Genomic DNA, 27,998 nt, shown 5'->3' on the forward strand with positions numbered 1-27,998 from the left:
TGACACACCATCACACTCCAATAAACAGGATAACATTGATTCCTCTCTTTTAGTCACTAAGCTTTTTAATTCTTTCGTCATTATCTGAGTCGAGTACATGTAAGAAAAAAGCCTGAAAACTTTTTGTATCTAGTGTGAAATGTTTACAGATGGCAGATTGAAATTGCAATTTAACCAAAGTCTTTTATGGGATTATGTAAATCATTTACAGTAGCAGTGCAATTTTTTACTTATCGATAGATCATGTAACTGCAGAACGAGCTTTAAAAACTTTTATTTTAGCTTGTTGGTGCCTTTGGATATAGATATGTATTGATATCAAGGACTCTTTTATATACCAATTGATGAGCATTGTAAAAAGGGCAATGATGCGTAGCCCTACAAGAATCCATTCTAATGCTTGGCTCCAGGTGTTAATTGCAAAGAACACTGGAAACTCAAAGGCAAACAAAAGAACAATTGTTATTTAGGCCAGCAAAATTCTGCTTGCTACTCATTCAGTGTTAGGGATTCAGCTGGATATTTTTTATGATATAGACAAAGTTGGACTTTATCATTAGTTTTATCAATGAGAAGAGAATGGTAGTGCTTAATAAATATCTGTTGTTGAATAACCCCTGACCTTTGACTTCCTTAGTCAAAGTGATGTAAGACTAAGTCCATAGTGATGTATTGTCAGACTCCATTTGGCTTGGTCAATTTATTATACCCATTTCAGCAATTGCATTGCACATGGTAAGTCACATGTTGTTGCTTTGCTTTATTCATGTACTTAAACACATTTTGCAGCAAGCCTTAGTTTCCTCTGTAAATGTACTTAATCGGCGACATTGGCGCCTCTGAAGTCAAACTGTCTGTCTCATTGAAGGTATCAGTTTCACCGGAGTGATTGGTGCTTTTTATCCTGTTTAGCTGGGACTGTAATCTTTCATGTTGTTGTCTCAACTCTGAATAGGAATGGGAGAAAGTGTGGAATATCGAGGTTGCTGGGAAAGCCATAATTAGAATCCCACTGAGGATGCTACTCAGAGCCACCATCTGGCCTGGGACACTTCTTGGTACCATATCTCCATATCCCACAGTGGTCATTGAGATGATAGCCCACCAGTATGAGGCAGGAATGCTTGTAAATTCAAGGACCTTCCCAGATTCATTCTCAGCCAAGTAGACCAGGGGAGAAAACAGGGTGACAGCTACACACAAGAAGAGCAAAAGCAGGCCAAATTCTCGGGTGCACCTTCGAACCGTGAGCCCCAAAGTCTGCAGGCCTAAGGAGTGCCTGGCAAGGCGCATTACATACAAGATCTTCAAGGCACGTAAGACTCGTAGCACCAGTCCAATCTTCTCCAAATATGAGTTGCTGCTCGGCCTCTCAGCCTCCTCACTTGGCTCGTCATCTACCACTATGAGGGAAACATAATAGGGTGAAATAGCCAAGAAATCAATTATATTTAGGGGGCCTCTGAAGAAGTGACACTTGCTCTTCGCCTGAATGAATCGGAGGCAGAGCTCCAGCGAGAACCAAGCCACGCAGATGGTCTCGATGACAAAGATGTAATAGCACTTCTGAGAACATTCACCCTGGCGCAAAACAAACAGAAGGTCAAATAAATGAGCAATCTCTGAACTGACATCAGAAATCATTAAAGAAGAAGAAATGTGCATCTTCATGGGTGTACTGGTATTGGGGGGAAACAAACGCAGCAAATAGCTACTTCTATAGCAGCCATGTTACATTCTGTTAAAAAGCTATTCAAGTGAACTGGTGTTGTTTTAATTGTATTATTCTTATGAGTCTGAATGGATGAAATTTATCTTTGTGCAAAGGCCCTGCACAAGGCATATGGACTATTTAAATCCCACTTAAGCCCTGAAAATAGAAATTAATTGAGATTTAAATGGTGCATAAGTCTGAACAGAAGTAAATTTAACCCTAAGTGAGGGATTATTTTATGGATGTTCTGGTTCTCTTTCTGCTCTGTGTGTAAAGTACTATTCAATCTGTGGTGACTGCACAGATACTAGGTAATTTGATGTAATGAAGGGAAATAGTTCAGAGATGTAGAAGACTTACTAGGCCATTTAGACCTTGCCCCTAGTTGAGCCCTAGTACGAACCACATCTTTTCTTCCAGTATCTGCAAGTATGCTATAACATTCAAATCAAAAGGAAGATTAAATTTTAAAAAACACTCATCCAGCAGGTGCAACGTACCAATGGAGATTTCTGTTCTAGGGTTGAGGTCACATGTCAAGGTTCCTCCCCCACTCTGAACGCTAGGGTACAGATGTGAGGACCTGTATGAAAACCTCCTAAGCTTATCTTGACCAGCTTAGGTCAAAACTTCCCCAAGGTACAAAATATTCCACCCTTTGTCCTTGGATTGGCCGCTACCACCACCAAACAAATACTGATTACTGGGGAAGAGCTGTTTGGAAACGTCTTTCCCCCCAAATACTTCCCAAAACCTTGCACCCCACTTCCTGGACAAGGTTTGGTAAAAAGCCTCACCAATTTGCGTAGGTGACCACAGACCCAAACCCTTGGATCTGAGAACAATGAAAAAGCATTCAGTTTTCTTACAAGAAGACTTTTAATAGAAATAGGAGTAAATAGAAGTAAAGAAATCCCCTCTGTAAAATCAGGATGGTAGCTACCTTACAGGGTAATTAGATTCAAAACATAGAGAATCCCCCTGGGAAAACCTTAAGTTACAAAAAAGATACACAGACAGAAATAGTTATTCTATTCAGCACAATTCTTTTCTCAGCCATTTAAAGAAATCATAATCTAACACGTACCTAGCTAGATTACTTACTAAAAGTTCTAAGACTCCATTCCTGGTATATCCCCGGCAAAGGCAGCATAAAGACAGACCCACAGACCCTTTGTTTCTCTCCCTCCTCCCAGCGTTTGAAAGTATCTTGTCTCCTCATTGGTCATTTTGGTCAGGTGCCAGCGAGGGTACCTTTAGCTTCTTAACCCTTTACAGGTGACAGGAGTTTTCCTCTGGCCAGGAGGGATTTTAAAGGGGTTTACCCTTCCCTTTATATTTATGACATGCCCCCCAAATCTCAGCTAGGGTGAAACACTGGCTGGGATTTCTTCCTGGAGCTCTAGGAAAAACAGAGGTAATAAGACACATGCATCTCTAAATATACTACCACGTACATAAAGACTAACAATTTTTCCACATCTCAAGGACGATTTTAAACCAGTTGATTCTGGGAAACTTTCATGGGAGATTTCAGAGTAACAGCCGTGTTAGTCTGTATTCGCAAAAAGAAAAGGAGTACTTGTGGCACCTTAGAGACTAACCAGTTTATTTGAGCATGAGCTTTCGTGAGCTACAGCTCACTGTAGCTCACGAAAGCTCATGCTCAAATAAACTGGTTAGTCTCTAAGGTGCCACAAGTACTCCTTTTCTTTTCATGGGAGAGTGCATTAGCCACTTTGTTAGAAGCTCCTGAGATGTGTTGGATGTCGAAATCAAAATCTTGGAGAGCTAAACTCCACCGAAGAAGTTTTTTGTTAGTTTCTTTGACAGTGTGAAGCCACTTCAGTGCAGCATGGTCAGTTTGCAGGTGGAAACGCCGTCCCCAAACATATGGGCATAGCTTTTCCAGAGCCTAGACAATGGCGTAACATTCTTTTTCAGTGACTGACCAGTTGCTTTCCCTCTCACAGTTTTTTGCTGAGAAACACTACAGGGTGGAATTCTTGATCAGGTCCTTTCTGCATTAAAACTGCTCCCACACCACGCTCGGACGCATCTGTGGTTACTAGGAACGGTTTGTCAAAGTCTGGGGCCCTTAGTACAGGGTCAGACATGAGTGTCGCTTTAAGCTTGTTAAAGGCCTTCTGACACTTTTTGGTCCACTGAACAGCATTTGGTTGTTTCTGTTTGGTTAGGTCTGTCAGTGGGGCGGCGATTTGGCTGTATTGTGGTACAAATCGTCTGTAATAACCGGCCAAGCCTAAGAAGGATTGAACCTGTTTCTTTGACTTTGGGACAGGCCACTTTTGGATAGCATCCACTTTGGCCTGTAGGGGGCTGATAGTTCCTTGACCCACCTGGTGTCCAAGGTAAGTCACTCTGTTTAGGCCTATTTGACACTTCTTAGCCTTAACAGTTAGTCCTGCCTCCCTTATGCGCTCAAGGACTTTTTGTAGATGTTCCAGGTGGTTTGCCCAGGAATCTGAAAATATGGCCACATCATCAAGGTAAGCGACTGCATATTCTCCTAATCCCACTAGGAGACCATCTACAAGTCTTTGGAAGGTGGCGGGTGCATTTCGGAGCCCGAAAGGGAGTACATTAAATTCATACAGCCCGAGATGTGTGGTGAAGGCTGACCTTTCCTTGGCAGATTCATCTAGCGGTACCTGCCAGGACCCCTTGGTTAAGTCCAAGGTAGAGATGACTTAGATGATGTCATCTCTACCAGATGAAACTGGCCCATCCCAGTTTCTCTAATAGTTCATCTGTGCATGGCATTGGATAGTTGCCTGGGCGAGTTACAGCATTTAGCTTATGGTAGTCCACGCAAAAACGTATTTCCCCATCTGGTTTGGGAACTAAAACCACTGGAGATGCCCATGCACTTCCAGAGGGGCGGATTACACCCATCTGTAACATATCCTGGATCTCCCGTTCTATAGCAGTTTTAGCTTGAGGAGACACCCGGTAAGGTTGGACCCTAATTGGGTGAGCATTACCTGTGTCAATGGAGTGGTATGCCCGTTCAGTCAGTCCTGGGGTGGCTGAGAACGTTGGCGCGTACCTAGTGCACAGCTCCTTGATCTGCTGTCGCTGCATACGCCCAAGGGTCATGGAGAGGTTCACCTCTTCCACACCACCAGCTTTTCCCTTCATAGTAGACACCTTCAGGCCACTCAGCATCGTCTCCTCCCTGGGCTGTAAACTGACAAACCTTTAATTCTCTGGAATAAAAGGGCTTTAGAGAATTAATATGGTACACCTTAGGCTTTCGGTTGGAGGTGGGGAATGCTATGAGATAATTAACAGCTCCCAGGCGCTCCTGGACCGTGAATGGCCCTTCCCACGATGCTTCCATTTTATGAGCCTGGAGCACCTTTAAGACCATGACCTGGTCTCCTACTTTGAAGGAACGCTGTCTGGCATGTTTATCATACCAGGCTTTTTGCTCTTTTTGAGCATCCTGTAAGTTTTCTTTAGCAAGGGCTAAAGAGGTTTGGAGGGTGTTTTGTAGGTTGGTTACAAAGTCCAGAATGTTAGTTCCTGGAGAAGGTGTAAATCCCTCCCATTGCTGCTTCACCAACTGCAATGGCCCCTTAACCTCACTGCCATATACAAGTTCAAATGGGGAAAACCCTAAACTGGGGTGTGGTACAGCTCTGTAGGCAAAGAGCAACTGCTGCAACACTAGGTCCCAATCATTGGAGTGCTCATTTACGAATTTACGTATCATGACCCCCAAAGTCCCATTAAACTTCTCCACCATGCCATTTGTTTGATGGTGGTAAGGAGTGGCAACCAAGTGATTTACCCCATGAGCTTCCCAAAGGTTTTCCATAGTTCCTGCCAGGAAATTAGTCCCTGCATCTGTGAGGATGTCGGAGGGCCAACCTACCCTGGCAAAAATGTCTGCTAGTGCCTGGCACACACTTTTAGCCCTGGTGTTGCTTAGACCTACTGCTTCCGGCCATCGGGTGGCAAAATCCATGAAAGTCAGTATGTACTGCTTTCCTCTGGCTGTCTTTTTTGGAAAAGGACCCAGAATATCCACAGCTACTCGCTGAAATGGAACTTCAATGATGGGGAGTGGCTGGAGAGGGGCTTTGACCTGGTCTTGGGGTTTTCCCACTCTTTGGCACACCTCACAAGACCGGACGGACATAGGTAGAAACATCCTTGCCCATTCCCTCCCAGTGGAATGACCCCCCAAAACGGTCTTTGGTCCTGTTCACCCCAGCATGGCCACTAGGGTGATCATGGGCTAAGCTCAAGAGCTTGGCTCGGTATTTAGTTGGATGTACCAACTGTCTCTGAGGATGCCAGTCTTCCTGGTGTCCACCAGAAAGAGTTTCCTTGTATAAAAGTCCTCTTTCTACAACAAACCTGGATCGATTAGAAGAGCTGAGAGGCGGTAGGTTGCTCCGTGCCGCCGTCCAAGCTCTCTGGAGGCTTTCATCTGCTTCCTGTTCAGTCTGAAACTGTTCCCTTGATGTTGGAGACATCAGTTCCTCATGGGATTGTGGACCTATGCTTGGTCCCTCTGGAAGCGATGTAGGGGATGGAGCTGTTTCTGTTGACGGTGAACCGCTCTCCGCAGGTGCACTATGTTGGGATTCAGGCTCCGGATGAGCCTCTTGTGTAGGATTATCGGCTGCTGCCAGTTCAGGTTCGGTGGGGCCCTCTGGTGTTGAGGTTGCAAGTACTGGATTCAGTGCTGGCAATGGGTCTGGTGTTGGTTGTTTGGCTGGTTCCGGTTCTGGGACTGGTTCCATCTGGGTCTCTGGGACTGGATCCACTACTGCTGTTGCAGACATTGGCCTGGAGTCCGGGTCCATCACCTCTGACCGGGTCCTGATAGAAGTTTCCGGAACAGAGCTAGGCCTCACGGCTTGTTTAGCCTGGCTGCGGGTGACCGTTCCCACCCTCTTGGCCTGCTTCACATGATTGGCCAAGTCCTCCCCCAACAGCATGGGGATGGAATAATCATCATAGACTGCAAAAGTCCACGTTCCTGACCAGCCCTTGTACTGGACAGGCAACTTGGCTGTATGCAAATTGAAAGCGTTGGACTTGGAGGGTTGAATCGTCACTTGGATCTCTGGGTTGATTAAATTGGGGTCCACTAAGGAAGCATGGATAGCTGACACTTGTGCTCCGGTGTCCCTCCACACGGTGACCTTCTTCCCGCCCACACTCACAGTTTCCCTCCACTCCAAGGGTATCTGGGAGGTATCTGGGCCTGCGGACCTCTGGTGTGATTCCGGTGCAATGAACTGTAAACTGTTGGGGTTCTTGGGGCAGTTGGCCTTTACATGCCCCAGCTCGTTACATTTAAAACATCGTCCAGCTGACAGGTCACTGGGGCAAGGTGGGTTGCTGGAGAATGGGGTGGTGGGACGATAAGGTGTCTGGAGGGTTCTTTGGGAGGTAGGTGGGGCCTTGGGCAGCCCCCGGTAATAGGGTGTGGTCTGGGGTTGTCCCTTCTGGTCTCCGCTCCAACTGCGACCAGTTTTCTTCTTCTCTGCCACCTCCACCCATCTGGCTCCAATCTCTCCTGCCTCGATTACAGTTTTGGGCTTCCCATCTAGGATGTATCTTTCTATTTCCTCAGGAACCCCCTCTAAGAATTGTTCCATTTGCATTAGGAAGGGCAAATTTACTGGAGATTCAACACTTGCTCCTGATATCCAGGCATCCCAATGTTTCACAATGTGGTAGGCATGTTGGGTAAATGACATGTCTGGTTTCCACCTTAGGGCTCTGAACCTCCGACGAGAATGCTCGGGTGTTGTCCCCATTCTGACTCTCGCCTTGGATTTAAACAGTTCATACTTGTTCATGTGTTCTTTAGGCATTTCAGCTGCCACCTCAGCTAAGGGTCCACTGAGCTGCGGCCTCAGCTCTACCATGTATTGGTCAGTAGAGATGTTGTACCCAAGGCAGGCCCTTTCGAAGTTTTCTAGGAAGGCCTCAGTATCATCGCCTGCCTTGTAGGTGGGGAACTTTCTGGGATGGGGAGTGGTACCTGGAGAAGGATTGCTAGGGTTTGTTGGTATATTCTGCTGAGCCTTTACCTTCTCCATCTCCAGTTCATGCTTCCTCTCTTTTTCCCTCTCCTCCTTCTTCAGCCGCATGAGTTCTATCTGTTTTTCATGTTCCCTTTGTTTTTCCTCAGCCTGAAATCTGGCTAATTCCATCTTTTGTCGAGCCGTGGATTTTGTCATTCTAACCTCTCTGTTTTTAACTAACTTTACACCCAAGGTTTAGAAATAAACAAACAAAACTTGGCTGTAAAATTTTGCTGTGCTGGAATAGAATACCTATTCTCTGATAGGTTTCAGAGTAACAGCCGTGTTAGTCTGTATTTGCAAAAAGAAAAGGAGTACTTGTGGCACCTTAGAGACTTACCAATTTATTTGAGCATGAGCTTTCGTGAGCTACAGCTCACTTGTCAGCCTACAGAAAAAGACAATTCCCTTGTCTCTGCTCTGGGCCCAAATCAAAGCAAAAAACCTCCAACTACTTGGAAACCTGCTTACCAGCAGCCTAAAGGAAAAAAAAATTCCTTTTCAAACTTGTGCTCCTTGTAAAAAATCAAAATCCTAAAAAAAAAAAAAAACCCTGCCACTTTTGTCTCCAGGCAAATAGGTAGAACACTCCCACCCCCCACCCCCGTTGTTTACTTTTAGGGGAAAAAAAAACTCTGGGTTGGAAGACTGTGAATTTCCCTGCAGGAGTTAAGTACCCTGCCTCCAGGCAAAGAAAACCTGCAATTCACAAAGATAATCCCCTTTTGTCTCTGCTTGGCCACAAAGCAGAGAAAAAACAAGCTGCTTTCAGTTTCAGCTGCTTTCTGGACTTCCTTTCCAAAGGCAAAAAAATTTCCTTTTTAAAATCTGTATTTCTAGTTCAAAAAATCTCAACTGGATCTCAAAATGATTTCAGGTTAATCCCACCACTCTGCCACCATGTCAAGGTTCCTCCCCCACTCTGAACGCTAGGGTACAGATGTGGGGACCTGTATGAAAACCTCCTAAGCTTATCTTTACCAGCTTAGATCAAAACTTCCCCAAGATACAAAATATTCCACCCTTTGTCCTTGGATTGGCCACTACCACCACCAAACAAATACTGATTACTGGGGAAGAGCTGTTTGGAAACATCTTTCCCCCCAAATACTTCCCAAAACCTTGCACCCCACTTCCTGGACAAGGTTTGGTAAAAAGCCTCACCAATTTGCATAGGTGACCACAGACCCAAACCCTTGGATCTGAGAACAATGAAAAAGCATTCAGTTTTCTTACAAGAAGACTTTTAATAGAAATAGGAGTAAATAGAAGTAAGGAAATCCCCTCTGTAAAATCAGGATGGTAGATACCTTACAGGGTAATTAGATTCAAAACATAGAGAATCCCTCTAGGCAAAACCTTAAGTTACAAAAAAGATACACAGACAGAAATAGTTATTCTATTCAGCACAATTCTTTTCTCAGCCATTTAAAGAAATCATAATCTAACGCATACCTAGCTAGATTACTTACTAAAAGTTCTAAGACTCCATTCCTGGTCTATCCCCGACAAAAGCAGCATATAGACAGACCCTTTGTTTCTCTCCCTCCTCCCAGCTTTTGAAAGTATCTTGTCTCCTCATTGGTCATTTTGGTCAGGTGCCAGCGAGGTTACCTTTAGCTTCTTAACCCTTTACAGGTGAGAGGAGTTTTCCTCTGGCCAGGAGGGATTTTAAAGGGGTTTACCCCTTCCCTTTATATTTATGACATCACATGATACCAGTGCTATCTTCTGAGCCGCTACATCAAGACAGTTTTGCAAACGTCAACTGCCATGGGCTGTGATGGATTCACTATTTCCCTTGTCCCTGGCTGAGCCTAAAAATGTGATTTGTTCAACCTGAAGGCAAGAGTCAAACACAACTTGCCTCCCCCATCCCCTCAGTCACTTAGGAATTGGATAAACTTTAGAAAATGTCACGTACATGAGAAACTACATTGGGCACTTCACCTCAGTGATAAGAGAGTCAAACACTGGGTCTTCTGGCAAAGCCCAGACGATCAGAAAACCATCCAGTGGTCACAGTGCGTCAGACCTCAGCTGGTGTAAATCAGCATAGTTCCATTACCTTCAGGTCCCCCAGTGTCTATGTAATTAGAAGAATTCACTGGGCCATAGCAAATTGACACTAAACTCGATAATAATCAGCATGACTTAGATCCTCAAAGATATTTCCATTGGAGTTAGGTGCCTAAATATCTTTGAGGATCTGAGTCCATATTGCTCTCTCTCTCTCCCGAATGCTCCATAGTACCCATCATTTGCTCTTGCCTTAAAATATGGTCCACCTGTCCAATAGATGAACACATTAAAATCCTACACCTTGGGATAGTAAATTAATATGAAACCTGCTCTTGATGTTCGACTAAAACTGAAATGTTCATTTAAATATTGTGAATAAACCTCTGGAAAACCACCATTGTGACAAAGACTCAAAAGACACAGGCAACTGCATAATATTTCCACAGCAGGATGCTATAACTGTTAAGGAACACATGCTTTGATGCATTATAGGCCTGATCCAAATCCCAGTCAAGTCAGCAATGGGTTTTGAAGTAGGGCCCATACATTTTTTGTTACTGAATAGATATTCAAAATGAAGGCATCTCAAATGCATTAGCCATGCAGTCCTTGGGGGGATAAGCATTCTATTATTTCCCCATAAATCCAGGATGGTTTTCTATATGAGAACAGGAGTAATGGGTTAGTAAAATACTGTTGTCATCATCAGTTGAAATTTCATGCTGGGATTACACTAATTAGATTGCCAGGGAGGCTGTAATTACAGGCCCAGGGGAGTAGCAAGGGGATGCTAGGGAGCAATAATTTCAGCTAATGTTGTTAAGAGGCTTGAAAATGAGACTGAAATATCTGCTGCTCAGGGCTAGATTGTGGCTGCCATTTTGTGGGTGCAGAAAGGCATGGAGAAAGTCCAAAGAATCTTATTTTCCTTTGCACCTGCTGCACAAGGGCCAGCTACAATTGCATGCTCTGTGCTCAAACATAGCTCCTTGGTAACACCCCTAAAAGATCATGGAGAGGTAGGAGGACCATCTACAGAGAGGATCATGAGCTGTACCTGTCTAATGGGTAGCACAGTGGCCATGATTCTTTTGTGGGCCAGTGAGAAAGAGGAGGAACGGAGCCCAATCCCAGAGCACTCTCAGGGGAGGTGTAGCATGTGAACCTGTGACTTCAAGACACAGTCTGGCCAGAGTGGGACAGTGATTCCAAGCTTAAGAGCTCACCATGTTGCTAAAGAAAAGAACCAGAAGACAACCCTATAATCATGTAAAGCTAGGCTTCTGTCTTTTTTCTATGCTTATCTGTTTTCTCTCTAAAGTTATGGGTAGAAAGAATGTGAATTGTGTGTAACCTGTACTCCCCGTTTTGGGGAAAGAATTCCTTATACAGATAAGCCTCCATGTTCATACCTACCCCAGAACTTCAAACAGACTGGGTTAACCGGTTTGAACTGGAAGAGATATCACAATGTATGTTGAACCAGGCTATAAAAGCTCATCTCTGTTCTTTGTTCGGGGCTTTGCCATTTTCCTCTGTGAAGGAATTGGTGAGACCTTCAGCTGTCGTACTTGCTAGCATTAAAGTGCCTCACTTTATCCAAGAGCCACAACTCTGTGTTTTGTTTGGCTAATAGAGAAGTCCAGGGAAGGCTATCCTCCTAACCCTAGACGGGAGGGGAAACCTTTTTCCCTAACAATGTGGTTTGAGTTTGGAGGAAACTTAGTGAGAATAAGATCACAGAACTTTCCTCCCCTGAGCTGCCTGCTCTGAGATTGCCCTTAAAGGAGGTGTCCTGATGCTTGGCTCTAGAATAAGCAGTTTGGGTTTTATCTCTAGCTTCAAGATTTAGGCTTGAAAGCAAGCACCTCAAAAGATAATGAGGAATCTGCATCCTTTGTTTTATTCATAGGGGATCAGATTTTAGCCTCATTGAAGTCAGTGCCATGGACTTCAATGGGCTGCGCATTATGTATGGAGAGTTTGCTGACTTAGCTTGATGTAATTGCTTATAATCAGCAGTCACAGTATGCAGAGTTCTCTTTCTCCAAGATGGAAATTATTCTTTCAGCACAGCCTGTACTTTGTCTGCCTGTGGTCACTCTAATGACTTGTGAATTATTCATTATTTTCAGGCGTGATTTAAAATTTTTGGTATCTGGGCTGAATTACAAGTACATCAGCTACTTCATTTAGCTTTGTACATTTGGGCTTGTGTGCCAAATGGAGGAATATTACCTAAGATACAATAAAGCCTTCCAGCAGGGTGCTTGTTTTGAGATTCCACATCTCTCTGTCAGGCCCCTCAGCCTTCATGAGTCTCCTCTACCAGGAAACCACAGGAAAAGAAGTCTTTTTGCCAAGAATTTTAGCCATAAAACAAAACGGTCTAAGCTGCCTCCTGGTGAAATTTTCAGGTACAATTTCTTCAGAACTGATTAGTTTATTTCACCCCATACCTTTTGTTACCCTCTTCTCTCTTCCCCAGCCCCCTCCCCCACCCAGCCATCCAGAGGTAGATAACTTACGTCTGCTTTCTTCCTTTGAAAGCTGAATGATCATCTTCCCAAACGCACTATTACCAATTTCAGTGAGAAATAACCTTCTACTTGCACATACTAGGAAATCTTACTCTGCTTTTTTTATTTCTGCCACGACTTATCTGAGACTTATCGGACATAAAACTTTCTCTTGAGTAGAACAAAAAAAAAAGACAAATAATATAAAATAATAATTCCACACTCTCCATCACAGTGTTGAAAGCACACCTTTCCCTGCTTCAAACAGTCTATTGAAATAAAAGATTTATTGTTTACTTATTCAGCCAATTTATATAGTATATCTGCAAAAAAAACCCAACCTCTAAGCAAATGCTCAAAAAATATTAAAATACATACACATTATATGCTTCCTGAAAATAAAATCTGTCTAGTTGGCTATCTAGAAACACAGGATGAAACCCTGGTCCTATTGAAGTCAATAAAAACACTCCCATTGACTTCAGTGGGAAAATAATTTCACCCAGGGACTCCATATGTGTGTTTTATATATTAGGACTATTTTTATATATTAGCCTATATATATTATGTTTTGGATATAATATTCCTCCATACCATCAATCTTTCTAGGGTTCAGTAGATGACAGTCCTATTCCTGAGCTTCTCATTAGAACAAGACTAACATCAAAACTCTAAAGTAGCAAATGTCAGAGGAAAAAAATAGGAATTAAGTATCAAAGCCAATTTCAGCTCCTCCCAGTGACTTTCTCAAAGCATCTCATATTCTGCTTATGATTGTTACCCAGAGAGCATGGAAAATGGCACATCCCAATGGTCCTGCACTATGAAATGATAACATGTGCGCAGATATAAGTCTCCTGTAGTGTAGATTAAGTAAAATGTCAGTTGTCTGGTAGCACGGGACAAGGGAAATGATGATAAATTCCTAGTTTCTCCAGTGCTTTGTAGGGCACTGTTGAAAGAAAGTTAAAAAATATACTTCCAATACGTACAATTAATGAACATTCCCATAGATAAGGAGAGAGAGTTATAACAGAAAATACTAAAATAATAAACAGGAGTTTTGGAAGAGTTATAAACTCTCCTGCTTCAGAACATAAACCAAACTCTAACTAATGGGGACTAGGAAGAATTTTTTTCTATGGGCAGGTTATTCCATAACTGCTCACTGCAGGGCTTCTTACACATTCCTCTGAAGCATCAGGTACTCGCCTGGTTGACGATGGGCTACTGGACTAAATTGACCATTGGTCTGACCAGTATGACAAGAATTTGTGCAGCAGTGTGTGTGTGCATGTAATGTATGGAGGAGCAGCTTCCTAATTCCACATGAAATAGTCATTCCTTGCAAAGTTTCTTTATGTTAAAGAGGATTTCACTTGTTACGTTATTTATCATGGCCATCAATTTCTTTGTTTTGTGATAAGGTAGAAAGATGTTTCACAAGCCCAGTACCTAAGGGGTTAACCCAGACCTTTGCCTTTCACCTGGGTGTTCGGGGTGGGGCTAGGAAAGTGAGGAGAAAGTGGTGTTGGAGAAACTGTTGGGAAACTGGAAAGGTCTTTAGCAATTGGGGCTCCCTGTTCTGAGTAGTTGAGTGGCCTGAGAAAAGACACTGAAACTCTGCTGCTGTTGAGAGCAGTATTTTTCTTTCCAGGCTCGTGGTTTTATCCATCGGCCTACATTTTTATTCAGAACTTTTCTTAAGAACATAAGAATGGCCATACTGGGTCAACCCAGTGGTCCATCTAGCCCAGTATTCTGTCATCTGACAGTCACCAGTGCCAGATTCTTGAAAGGGAATGAACAAAACAGGTGAGCCATCCCCTGTTGTCCGAGTCCCAGATTCTGGCAGATGGAGGTTTAGAGACACTGTGAGTATGGTTGCATCCCTGACCATCTTGGCTAATGACCATTGATGGACCTATCTTCCATGAACTTATCTAATTCTTTTTCTGAACCCAGTTATACTTTTGTGCTTCACAGCATCCCCTGGCAACGAATTCTACAGGTTGATTCTGAGTTGTGTGAAGAAGTACTTCCTTTTGTTTGTTTTAAACTTGCTGCCCATTAATTTCATTGGGTGACCCATGTTTCTTCTGTTATGTAAAGAGGTAATACTTCCTTATTCACTTTCTCCACACCATTCATGATTTTATAGACTTTTATCATATCCCCTTTAGTCGTCTCTTTTCTAAGCTGACCAGTTCCAGTCTTTTTAATCTCTGCTTGTATGGAAGTATTTCTGTACCCCTAATCATTTTGTTGCCCTTATCTGCACCCTTTCCAATATATCTTTTTTGAGATGGGACAGCCAGAACTGCATGCAGTATTCATGGTGTGGGTGTACCATGGATTTATACAGTGGCATTATGATATTTTCTGTTTTATCTGTTCTTTTCCTCATGGTTCCTAACATTTTGTTAACTTTTTTAACTGCTACTACACATTGAGCAGATGTTTTCAGAGAACAATCCATGATGACTGTAAAATCTCTTTCTTGAGTAGTAACAGCTAATTTAGATCCCATAATTATGGATGTGTAGTTGGGATTATTTTTCCAGTGTGCACAACTTTGCACTTATGAACATCAAATTCCATCTGCCATTTTGTCACCCAGTTTAGTGAGATTACTTTTGTAGCTCTTCGCAGTCAGCTTTGGATTTAACTCCACTGAGTAATTTTGTTTCATCTGCAAATTTTGCCACCTCACTGTTCATTCCCTTTTCCAGATCATTTATGAATATGTTGTACAGCACAGGTCCCAGTACAGAGCCTTGGGAGACTCCGCTATTCACCTCTCGCTATTGTGAAAACTGACTATCCAATCCTACCCTTTTGTTCCTTCCTTTTAACCAGTTACAGATCCATGAGAGGAACTTCCCTCTTTCCCATGACAGCTTAGTTTGCAAAAGAGCCTTTGGTGAGGGACCTGGTCAAAGCCTTTCTGAACATCCAGGTACATTACATAAGTGGCTGAATTTTTCCCATGTCTATAAAACTTGATTGAAGACTTCTTCAATTTTGTTATGACCTTCCACCATAGGGAAAGAGCTGCATGATGTTATACAAGAGAAGGACCGGCAAAGTGTATGACAATCTATTACTATATTACTTAGTCTTGGACACTTTAAGTTGGAGGAGACGCGCTAAGAACTCCTGATGGTCTCTAAAAGTCCTATGATGATCTCTTTGTCTATGTTTCTTTGATTCTTTACTGAGGCTTTAATTAGTTAGAAGGGTTGCTGACAGTATTTTTATATTCACTTGCACAAGTTCTCTTCTCTTCTCTTACTATTCCATGCTGGTCCAGCCTTCGGACACATGACCTCTTTAGTGTGACATACACTGATCTAATTTTGAACACTGCTCTTCTTTTTAGTAACGAGCTTGGAGAGGTTTGTGTTGCATCCGTGGTGTGATATTCTGCCTTTTAATTGTGTTCACGCCTTATGAAAACTTAATTGGTGCAATCAGGTTTTTCTGTGAGGGAATAGCATGTAGAGTTCAATTGCTATAGGAAAACTTTGCTCCTCTCGGGAGTGGTTTTACTGCAACTGTAGTTACAATTCACCTTGTCTGTTCAAACGACATAGAGTGCACCACCATGTCAGCTAACTTAAGAAGACCATACCACGCCAGGGTAGAAATGAATATTGATAATGGACTCCAACTGAGTGAAGAGCCTCAAACCAGAGGCAGATTTACAGAAGAGATCCTGGTAATCACTAATAGTTTTCATGCTGAATGAAGTGGGGTGAAATGAGCCACTTGCAAGACAAAATAAACAAGACAAATTTCTGATTTTCTGAAGTACAAGAAGAGCAAATCTCTATTATTTATCCTGCCTCCCTCCTTGTTTTGTCTCATCAGCCTTGCTCATGTTGAGGACAGTGGCTTTAGGTGGTTTAAGCAATGAACACCTGACCAGGTGTATATTTTCAGATATCACATGGGCCAGGATATACTATTACTTGTAGAGTATTTTGGTAGCATATGCTGGTGTGTGGACTATTTCAACAGCCTGTCCACCATTACAGAAAATAATATTTTCCAAGTAGGGTGGCCAACTTTCTCATTTGTGAAAACCAGACACTGAGCGCCACAACCTCCCCCCGCCCCCTGCTCTGCCTCTTCCCCTGAGGTCCTGCCCCTGTCCCCTTTCCTCCCCCTCACAGAGGATGGTGGAGAGAGCAACGAGGTTTCCTTTTTGACTGGACATTCCGGTTGAAAGAGCATGTGCTCTTAACATGAGCTGCTAGAATATAGTCCTCGGTGACCCTATTTCCAAGCCATATATTGGAGATTCAAATCCTGCATTAGCCGAATGTATACAAATAGCTTAATCAAGGCTTTGAAACTGTGACCTACAAAGAAGATTAACAATATTGTTATTTTAGAATCCAGCCTCGAGTGCTGGAGCCTCGAGTGCTTTACAAAGAATGAATTAATCAGAACACCCAGTGTGGAAAATATTGTTATTCCAGTATTACAGACAGGGATACGACTTGCTCATCATCACACAGCAAGTCAGTGGCAAAGTCAGGAACTGAACCCAGAACTCACACAACCCACACAGATGATGTAGGTATCAGACCTGTCCCTCCTCAGTTAATAGGGTTATTAGTATTCCACAGTCAGAGTTATAGGGCTTCGCTTTTTGTGAATGCGGTAGGCACAAGATTCATTAGTATCCTGCAGAATACCATAATCCAACCACATGTGCTTTGAAATAGCACAAAATCAGTGGTAAGTGAACCCAGAAGAGTTTGTGTTTGACTGTTTACAGTAGCCCAAATTCAAACTCATACTGAAGCATAAGGGGGTCTGCCTGGATGAGTGTATTAGAAAATGGTTGGCTTTGCTTTGCAGCATGTGCTTTTAACATGGGCTGCTGGAATATGGTCCCCGGCAACAGATCAACACAGCACTGCAGTGTGGTGAAGCAAGGTCACAACTCAAACATCTGCTAAACTTATCTTGGCACATGCAGATTAAAAATTAGATTATTAATAATTAGATTATTACTGCCCATTTCCTCCCTTCAGCCTTACACTCAATTATATGGATTGAGGTCAGTGTCCACTAAGACACCGACAGATGGGAGCAGACAGCATTGTTGCTGTAGGCTATTCGAGTTATAGTAGAATAGAACCTGCCTTCTGCCTGCTTGCACAGATTGATCATTATCCTAGCAGGGTTCATTTGCACAGCACTGTGGTCCACTCAGATGGAAATTATTCAGGCCTGTATTTAGAGGATTCAGAAGTATCTCTCGTAAGCAACCATAGGAACTTGCCACCTCATTTCCCCAGGCAACTTGCTTCTTGGGCCAGATTCAGCATCACCATCCAGCCCCGTCCCCTCTGAGACAGCACAAAGGGCTGGATTCTGGCCATAACTTGACAGCAAAGTATTCCCCAGGTGGAGTGAAACTTCTCCAGTAGGGTAAAGCTGGGAAAATCAGCTCCTGCACCAGGTGTTCCAGCAACCTGTGTATAGGGGACATGTCAGAGGAAGGAGGTGTGTTGTGTGTGGGAAGAGATGGACCAGCACTGTGGCCTGCTTCTGCCAACCCTTCAGTGGTGTAAGGACCATTAGGGAATATACATCAATGGCATATATTATAGCAGCCCCTAAATTGCTCTAGTTCATGCCTGGATTGGGCCATTGCAGAATCAGAGAGCCATAACCAGGCCCTTTCCCCCCCTTCTCCGTGTGCTAAGCAGAGCTCAGATGCAGGAGAGAACTGAGACCTTTTGACTGGAAAATCAGAATTTGGAGATTCAGCATATGCACCATTCTGATTTTGTTTCTGATTTGGAGCAGCAGGAATCTGACTGCACTGCCGCTGAGTCACCATGCCGGCATTGCTGCTGCTGTTTGAATAATTAAACTACGCTCCGTTAAATCAAACGACACTCTGGGAGAACTTGAAAACTCCCTGTTATGGATGCAGTGAAATGAAAAGGTTGGATGCCTGTGGAAAGAAAGACTATAACCTATTTGCAGGACCGCTAGCTGTTAAAAACATTGTGTACTCTAGTCACACAGCGATCTCCCACCCAATTCAGCTTGAAAAAAAATAATCCAGACATCTGAAAACTACTGTTAAAACTAGTACAGGCTTCAGGTCCTTTAGCAGGGCTCCAATGCACTCAAGTAGTATACATAATAAATAATAATAGTGTTAATATTGGGTTTGTAGTAACATGGGCATTAGCAAATAAATCGAGATATTATGTTTGCATATGTACACAGTACACTGTGTCTTTTATTGGGAACAAAACATTAAAATGGAAAAGTAATACTTTATTATTTTATATTAATTTATAATCTTTATTATATTATTGTGTTTCTATATTATTGTATTCATGATCTTTATTATGTTATATTAACTAATTCATAATCTTGAGTCCTGAGTAAAAGTCTTGACAGACCTGCTTTGCTACAGACTTGCTGCATAAACTTGGGCAAGTCACTTATGCACGGAAACACTGAGTCCCGCAGCTGTTCAATGGAACTGTGATACCACTGCCCATAGCTGGCAGAGTATAAGAATAAATATGTTAAAAGTTTTCAGTGCTCAGACACTATGATGATTGGGGGGCATATAAGTACCTAAGAAAGATCATGACTTGAAGGTATGAATCTGACTTACACCAGCTGAAAGTTGGCCCTTCTGTTTCTGGGCCCAGAATATGAAGGATGGGAGGTCGCTATGCAGGAATTATTGTATTTCAAGGAGCAAGCTTAGTGGAACTCACTTTTTAAACATGAGAAGCAGCATAGTCAAGTGGATAGAGGCCTGGAGTGGGGCTCATGTGATTGCTGTTAGACCTGGGACAAGTCACTTTCTCCCCACCATTTCTCCTCCTATTTCTTGTCTACTTAGATTGTCAGTTCTTCAGGGTAGTGGTTGTCTCTTATTATATGTTTGTGCAGTGCACAGACCAATGGGACCCCTAAACATGATCGAGACTTCCAGATAACACTGTAAGTTAAAATAATACTGCTAAAAATGGATGTTAACATTCCATGCACAATTTCATAATCCATCCATAGTCTAAGCAGTATCTTTAGCATGCCTGAGATAGAACTGTAAAATCTCATTAGCAATGAAAGGCCGGATTCTGATCTCAGGTACACCAGGCTAAATCTGGACTTAACTTCACTGAAATCAATGGATTGAGAACTTTCGAAAACAATATATCATAATGGAGAAGGAATTTCACAGGTGTAAGATTAAGGGGTTTGTTACACAGAGGCATTATTGTCATAAAATTAAAGTTTGTGCTGGCTACTGTTGATCTCTGTTTTTGGAAAGGTCTAACACGCAAGAGGAGATGCCTATCACTCCAAAGGAGGTAGCCATTACACAGTTATTCCTGTTGAAATTACTCAGACTACTTGTGTGAGTAAAGTGAACTGGATTTGGTCCTACTGTAGGTATCTGCAACTTCAAAAACACAAAAAAGGTCCCCTATAAAGCATATTTATCCAAATAGAATGCATGTGATAGCATACAGAATTTGAACTGATTGGGTGCTAATAACAGCTGTGTGATCCACCGGAGTCGAGTGAGAAGCCAAGGGACTACTGTAATACTGTTGGGAAATAGCCAAGACTGGACTAGTGTAAGGCAAACTAATAATTGTTCCTCCTGAATATTGGACCTGTACTACTGGCCTGAGTAGCCTGGGCTATTTCAGTGTAAGAAGGTGCAGTGCGTTTATAGGCAAGAGACTGAGTAGTGGAGTTATTAACCCTGACAATACAAATAGTTGGTCTTTGATTTTCCTCTTTCCCTTCCCAATAAGGTCAATAAATTGTCTTTTCACCTGTGTGGTAAAAATACTTCAACTGCTCAAGATGTTTTTTTCTCTGTAGTTTCCTCTAGAGTGTAGGGACATTTTCAGTATGATTCATACAGCATTCAAATATCACAAACCAGGGCCCCAAAATACTTGATAGGTTTCAAAATCATTAGATTTTACCAAATAATGGTTTGGAGGCTCTTTTTATTTGCCCTCTGGTTTGGGGGTCTTTATGCTGCACAACTTGGGAAAAGGCAGACTACCTTGAGAAAGCTTGGACTCCACATCCAGGACCATAGGATTAGGGTGGAGTCCATGTTTGGGGGCTGTGTTGCCTGCTTTTGTTAACTTTAGTTTTCTTTTCTGAGGAAAAGGCTTTGCTGCATCTTTTCTGCTTAGTCATCCCAAATCTCCCCCGACTCTTCAAAAGAAAATTCCACTGGTGTCCAGTTCAAAGCAGATCCTTTCCCTAATCAAGCACTTCTATAGTGGTTGGATTCCATTCTGGTCACCTCTTTTATCTTCGGATTAGCTACACTCTTTATCTCTGCAGCCTGCTGAAAACTGTGCAATGACCATTACGGTGACTTTTCTGTCTCTCAGGTCTTTGTGTTTGAATTATAACCCTGGAGCAGAACCCTTTACTTGTCTATAATGGATTGAGCTAACCCCCTTTATCTAAACAGCCACTGCTCACTTGGGAAATTTTGAATCTGGATTTTATGGCTTGTGTCTGCCTGCTCTACATCATCTACTTATCTGCAGCACAGTTCTCTTTCTTCCCAACTCTTGTAAGGAAGTGCCACATCTACATCTGTGCACCTCTGTTGGGATTATTTCATTTTGTATACTCATAGATGACATTATGGGACAAATTTCCAGAAGCCTGCATGATCAAAGTGCAGATAAAAATACAGATATTTGCATGCCTATGAGTGCCTTTTCCATAACTGCATATGCACTTGTATTAACTGTTTGCACAAATGATCCAATTTGTCCTTGGGCCATTTTATACTCTTTCTTCTGATTATAAATTAAGACCAATTGTGACAGCTACCATCTTGCCGAATAAACCATGGATTAAGCCAGCAACTTCGAGTCTAGAGCAATAAGCTTGTGTCTCTACTTCTTGAACTAAAGATCCAGTTCTCTGTACTGGGGGACTCTAACAGACTCATATCCTTTGTGGTCTGGGTACACTGGGGGACTCATAACACTAACCAGTGGGTTACATAAAGTATATACAAATTGTATGTCCTTCTCTCTGTGTCTTTCATATTTCCAAGGTGCTTATAACTGGGTGTCTAAGTATTGCTTGAAATACCCATGGGAATTTACATGGCATTTATTGTTCTTGTGGGCAAGCCCTAACACAGAATGAATCAGGGTCTTCATTTTGGCCATGCCTCAGAAGGGGATTACAGGAAACACAGACTCCTAATTTTCTCTTCCTCATTTGCCTTTAAGTGGGATCTGTGCCTTTATGACAGTCATAGAATCATAGAATATCAGGGTTGGAAGGGACCTCAGGAGGTCATATAGTCCAACCCACTGCTCAAAGCAGGACCAATCCCCAATTAAATCATCCCAGCCAGGGCTTTGTCAAGCCTGACCTTAAAAACTTCTAAGGAAGGAGATTCTACCACCTCCCTAGGTAATGCATTCCGGTGTTTCACCACCCTCCTAGTGAAAAAGTGCACTCCCCCATTGCAACTTGAGACCATTACTCCTTGTCCTGTCCTCTTCTACCACTGAGAATAGTCTAGAACCATCCTCTCTGGAACCACCTCTCAGGTAGTTGAAAGCAGCTATCAAATCCCCCCTCATTCTTCTCTTCTGCAGACTAAACAATCCCAGTTCCGTCAGCCTCTCCTCATAACTCATGTGTTCCAGACCCCTAATCATTTTTGTTGCCCTTCGCTGGACTCTCTCCAATTTATCCACATCCTTCTTGTAGTGTGGGGCCCAAAACTGGACACAGTACTCCAGATGAGGCCTCACCAATGTCGAATAGAGGGGGACGATCACATCCCTCGATCTGCTCGCTATGCCCCTACTTATACATCCCAAAATGCCATTGGCCTTCTTGGCAACAAGGGCACACTGCTGACTCATATCCAGCTTCTCGTCCACTGTCACCCCTAGGTCCTTTTCTGCAGAACTGCTGCCTAGCCATTCGGTCCCTAGTCTGTAGCTGTGCATTGGGTTCTTCCGTCCTAAGTGCAGGACCCTGCACTTGTCCTTATTGAACCTCATCAGATTTCTTTTGGCCCAATCCTCCAATTTGTCTAGGTCCCTCTGTATCCTATCCCTGCCCTCCAGCGTATCTACCACTCCTCCCAGTTTAGTATCATCCACAAATTTGCTGAGAGTGCAATCCACACCATCCTCCAGATCATTTATGAAGATATTGAACAAAACCGGCCCCAGGACCAACCCCTGGGGCACTCCACTTGACACCGGCTGCCAACTAGACATGGAGCCATTGATCACTATCCCATTGAGCCCGACAATCTAGCCAACTTTCTACCCACCTTATCGTGCATTCATCCGGCCCATACTCCTTTAACTTGCTGACAAGAATACTGTGGGAGACCATGTCAAAAGCTTTGCTAAAGTCAAGAAACAATACATCCACTGCTTTCCCTTCATCCACAGAACCAGTAATCTCATCATAGAAGGCGATTAGATTAGTCAGGCATGACCTTCCCTGGTGAATCCATGCTGACTGTTCCTGATCACTTTCCTCTCATGCAAGTGCTTCAGGATTGATTCTTTGAGGACCTGCTCCATGATTTTTCCGGGGACTGAGGTGAGGCTGACTGGCCTGTAGTTGCCAGGATCCTCCTTCTTCCCTTTTTTAAAGATTGGCACTACATTAGCCTTTTTCCAGTCATCTGGGACTTCCCCCGTTCGCCACGAGTTTTCAAAGATAATGGCCAATGGCTCTGCAATCACAGCCACCAATTCCTTTAGCACTCTCGGATGCAACTCGTCCGGCCCCATGGACTTGTGCACGTCCAGCTTTTCTAAATAGTCCCTAACCACCTCTTTCTCCACAGAGGGCTGGCCATCTATTCCCCATGTTGTGATGCCAAGCGCAGCAGTCTGGGAGCTGACCTTGTTAGTGAAGACAGAGGCAAAAAAAGCATTGAGTACATTAGCTTTTTCCACATCTTCTGTCACTAGGTTGCCTCCCTCATTCATTAAGGGCCCCACACTTTCCTTGGCTTTCTTCTTGTTGCCAACATACCTGAAGAAACCCTTCTTGTTACTCTTGACATCTCTTGCTAGCTGCAGCTCCAGGTGCGATTTGGCCCTCCTGATTTCATTCCTACATGCCCGAGCAATATTTTTATACTCTTCCCTGGTCATATGTCCAACCTTCCAATTCTTGTAAGCTTCTTTTTTATGTTTAAGATCCGCTAGGATTTCACCGTTAAGCCAAGCTGGTCGCCTGCCATATTTACTATTCTTTCGACTCATCAGGATGGTTTGTCCCTGTAACCTCAACAGGGATTCCTTGAAATACAGCCAGCTCTCCTGGACTCCTTTCCCCTTCATGTTAGTCCCCCAGGGGATCCTACCCATCCGTTCCCTGAGGGAGTCGAAGTCTGCTTTCCTGAAGTCCTCCCCTCCCTATTGCTACATTTCTGTAGAAATGGCCACCTTCCTTCCTTTCCTCTCTCCTGTTACTATGGCAGCTGGGCTTCCCTGATGCAGATGCTTGTTACTTGGCTGAGTGCCACATCTCTCAACAGAGCCCGAGTTTTCGCTTTCCCTTTGGTGGCAAGTTGTTCTGTTTGTTCTTCTTCTGCTTGCCCAGGCAGCCCGTTTCTGGGATGCTTAGCTGGAGCGAGAAGGGAATGTTACTGCAGAGTATGCAGTGCCGAGACAGCCAAACCCTCCGACTGAAGTCAAGCTCACCTTGTATTATTCCCCCTTCTCTTTTTGCTTTCTTCCTTCTTCAGGCACTGGAGAGCAGCCAATTCTGACACTATGGAGTGTGGCTGGGATGCTGAAAGGAGCCCGGAGAGGTACATGTGGCAACAGAGGTAAAATCTTTCTTATTGCTATCTTGGAAGCAATACATCCTCCTTCCTGACATGTGGGAATTGACCCTTACAATACCTTTCAGCAAAGTTCTGGTCAGAGGTGGGTCCAAGCCAAAACCCCAGAACTGAACAGCCCTCAACTTTGGACTGTTTTGAATTCAGATCTGGATCTGAACGTTGCTGCTGGTTAACACCGGAAACACCGGAAATTCAAAGAGCTGCACTCATGTAGTCAGTGGAAAGAAGCAAATCACATGACCTTTGTGTCTAGTCCAAGCAGCAAGAATTTCACATTCTGAATGCTCATCTGAAGCTGCTGGTGAACATACCCCCTGCTAGGCACCCTTTACTGAATTCATGTGGGGAATACTTTTGAATAACAAATACATTCAAGAAAATTGTAGATTGTGGGTGGATGAGTCACAGCGACAACCAAGAAGCTACATTTCTTGACTACATTACTTGCTATGAGTTACTTGCCAAGCTCTAGATAAGACACTGTTCTGAGGCCCCCCAGAAAGGAGACCTTCGGTGCTGCAGCGCTTTAGGCATATAGGGTCAGTTCACAGCCTCATAGAAATGACAGAAGGAAAATACTTATTAAATCCTGTAGTCTGTCCCTCCACAAGCCAGGTCAGTTCACCACCATACATTCTCAAGTGCTTTGCCAATCTTGGTTTAAATTGAGTCAAACAATGGGATTATTATAACTTTGTACGTGGTCCCTAGAATGCTATTACACAGTCTAATAGATTCTGATATTGAGACGGGAAATGCTATAGTGCTTGAATGTAGACACTATTTACACTGACAGGAGACGTTCTCCCGTCAGAGTAGGTAATCCACCTCTCTGAGAGGCTGTAGCTAGGTTGATGAGAAGAATTCTTCCATTGACCTAGCGCTGTCTACACCGAGGATTATGTTGGTATAGCTAAATCTTTCAAGGTGTGGATATTTCAAATCCCTAAGAGACATAGTTCTACCAATGTAAGTTCCCAGTGTAGACCAGCCCTAACTTTATCCTTTGCTCAACTTCACCCCATTACTCCCACTTCCCCTGCAGACTCTTTCTCAAATACTGCAGCATCTCTGAATGGATAGAATTCTATGATTCTATATTATTTATGTCTTAATCCCAGCTTTTTAAAGTGTCTACACATTAGAAACCTGACTATATATGAAAAAACCTATGCTCATTCACACAGCTCTATTTTACAGAACACTCTGGCTGCAGTGAGGCTGCTGCATCTTACTACCAGCTACATTTGTACCCCTCTGCTCAAAATTCTTGCCTTCTAAAGATAGGGTTAATTTTTAAAAATGCAGCAAATTAGACCTCGTTGAGATCTGATACACCAATTATGTGTTTTTTATTTTTCTTTAAAAATACTTAGACAAGAGTTCTCTTGTTTTATGTTTTAAATTTGAGATAAAATATGCATCATGCTCTTTTTTAGGAACAAAGTTAATAGGAAGCAATATTTCCCATAGAAGTCTTTGTGTTCATTTTGCTTATAGCCATAAAAACATGCTCTGTGTTTAAGCTGCGTCTTGGAAAAGGCACTGAAACATCTTAACAATTTTGACTTCAAAATGCAATAGCTTTGGGAGGCTCTTAGATACTCAGAGATATTACTGAAGGGATTCAAACTTTTTATATAAATGTAAGTAGAAATTCAAGGTTACATAGAACAGAAAATGATCTCTTTAAATCCCAGTCTTCTGTGCAATCCTTAGCCTTATTGAAAGACATCAAATATCATGACATATCTTTGATGTGATTGCATTCTGTGCCTTTCTGAATTACTACTTTGACAATAAAATGACACAGCATATTGTGCAATAAATGTGAAAATGGTTAAATTAAGCCATGCACAATAAACTGATAAACTTATCTATGGCATCAGTGGGGAAAAATGAATGTGGCTTGTTTCTTTAATCTTGGTGTCAGTATTTTGAAAAGTGTCATGTTACTTCCAGAATCAATTTGTGGAATGCAGCATGCGGAAGAATTCAGCGGTAGTTTGGATGTTATTATACCTAAAATCACATTACATTCTTATCTCCATTTCTTTTCTTATTAGAACGACAGATCTTTAAAACATTGAAAGTTTCTCCTACATATGATATACGTTTGATTTTATTTGCCCTTAATTATTTTGGAGAAGTGTTTTGAGAGGGTTTATATGTACTTAATGGGTTAAAATTTCAGCAACCCTTTAATAGTGTTTCTGCAATTTTTGTGTGTGCCAAATGCAGGGTACTACAGACACAAAACTTGTGCATCCATTTTGGAGGCAAACTTTGAAACTCCGCTTCTGTGGTGTTGTTTGTTTGTTTGTATATCATACTGTGTTATCATTGTACAAAATGTAACACAATATTGTTCTGGAAAAATTATTTCAAGTCTCCTAAAATAATAACTACATCAGAGTTGATCTAGTTATCACAACAGAAGACAACTTGCTATTTTTAAAAATAAAGATGCAGGGGAAAATATTTCTTTCACTAAGTCCGGTTGAAATATTGCTGATAACCAGAGTGGATCCTATGGTAGGATAAAGCATGTGGTAGATGAAACTCTGCTATGACTGAGTGTGAGACTCCTGCTAGCAGCAAATAAAATAACTTTTGTTAACAACGCTTTCCTAAGCTGTGGGTAAGGTGGGGGGAATGCTGTGTTACAATGTTGAATACTCGGTATTTGCTAATTGCATGCATATTTGCTAACTGTATGATCTTACTTCTTTGATTCCATTCAGAAAGCCTTTTCTATATCTCTGGCTGGCAAGCACTACAAAACTTTGTTTAATTCTTTGTGACTGAATATGACTTTGAAACTGATACAAAGTCAGTTTCAGGAGTTATTTCTATTTATAATAAATAATATACATAGGCAAATTTTGATATTGTTTCCTGAGGATTTTCTCTGAGGATTGTTTTATATCTTTTTGTGATGCATGTTTAACAATGACAGGTTTGTTTCTTGTAACACTATAGTAGGTTTATAGAGGGTTGTAATACTAGCTGAAAGGGGACTTACTTACCCTGTCTTCTTCGGCTCTTAAGTCCGGCATTGTGCTAACACAAAGGCTTATAGCTGTGGTGGCCACAAAGAGGATGGAGAGACAAGCAAAGACTTTTCCTGGGAGTCCTGACTGGGGATTTTCGACCATATCCCTGAGTTTATTCATAAATTGTCCAAATTGTGTTTCCTCAACCAGGACACATGTGGTCTCCTTGCTCATTTGCATCTCTTCCTCCTTGTGCATCTCTGCCAGCTCCTGCAGTTTTTGAAACAGTTTTCGGAAGCAGCATTTCTCCAAGTTGGATTCCTCAATTCCCCAGTATCTCAGCTCCTCCTGGAATGACAAGGCACACATGTCTTGGAAGAGCATCAGCTTCCCTGCTGCTAGAAAGCTGACGATCATCCCAAAAGCTTTGGGATTCCGGTCGAAGAAGAACTCATGGGTGTCTTCATCATAATCATCACACAGCTGAATAATTTCATCGTAGCTGCTGCAAAACTTTAGCTTGCTTAGCCGGGTCAGTGGGAATTCGTCTAAAGTGCTCCAAGGCAGTAGGTATTTGATTCCTCCAACATTTATTATGATCTCCCTCTTCACATCAACAGTACAGAGCTGATCAGGGTGGTAAATCCTGCTGGCCCTTTGATAGTGGACCCCTTTGACAGAAGGGGTGTCAACAGAGATAGGGAATAGATGGTTCAAGGAACTACAAGAACCGAAGCTAACATTACTATAGTCCTGGTTGCTGCCTCCCGAGACAATAGGCAT

At 42.6% G+C, this 27,998-nt stretch overlaps 1 protein-coding gene across 1 annotated transcript; it reads right to left on the minus strand.

Annotated features, from left to right (window-relative positions):
• Positions 1 to 795: 795 nt before the first annotated feature.
• On the minus strand, positions 796 to 27,998 carry KCNG4 (potassium voltage-gated channel modifier subfamily G member 4). The gene is made up of 2 exons (XM_077831385.1): positions 27,249 to 27,998; positions 796 to 1,581 (listed from the first exon to the last, which is right to left on the minus strand). Exons 1-2 carry the CDS (start codon positions 27,996 to 27,998, stop codon positions 796 to 798), a joined length of 1,536 nt encoding a protein of 511 aa, XP_077687511.1.

Source organism: Eretmochelys imbricata, chromosome 12, assembly GCF_965152235.1.
Source record: "Eretmochelys imbricata isolate rEreImb1 chromosome 12, rEreImb1.hap1, whole genome shotgun sequence".
Taxonomy (NCBI): Eukaryota; Metazoa; Chordata; order Testudines; family Cheloniidae; genus Eretmochelys; species Eretmochelys imbricata.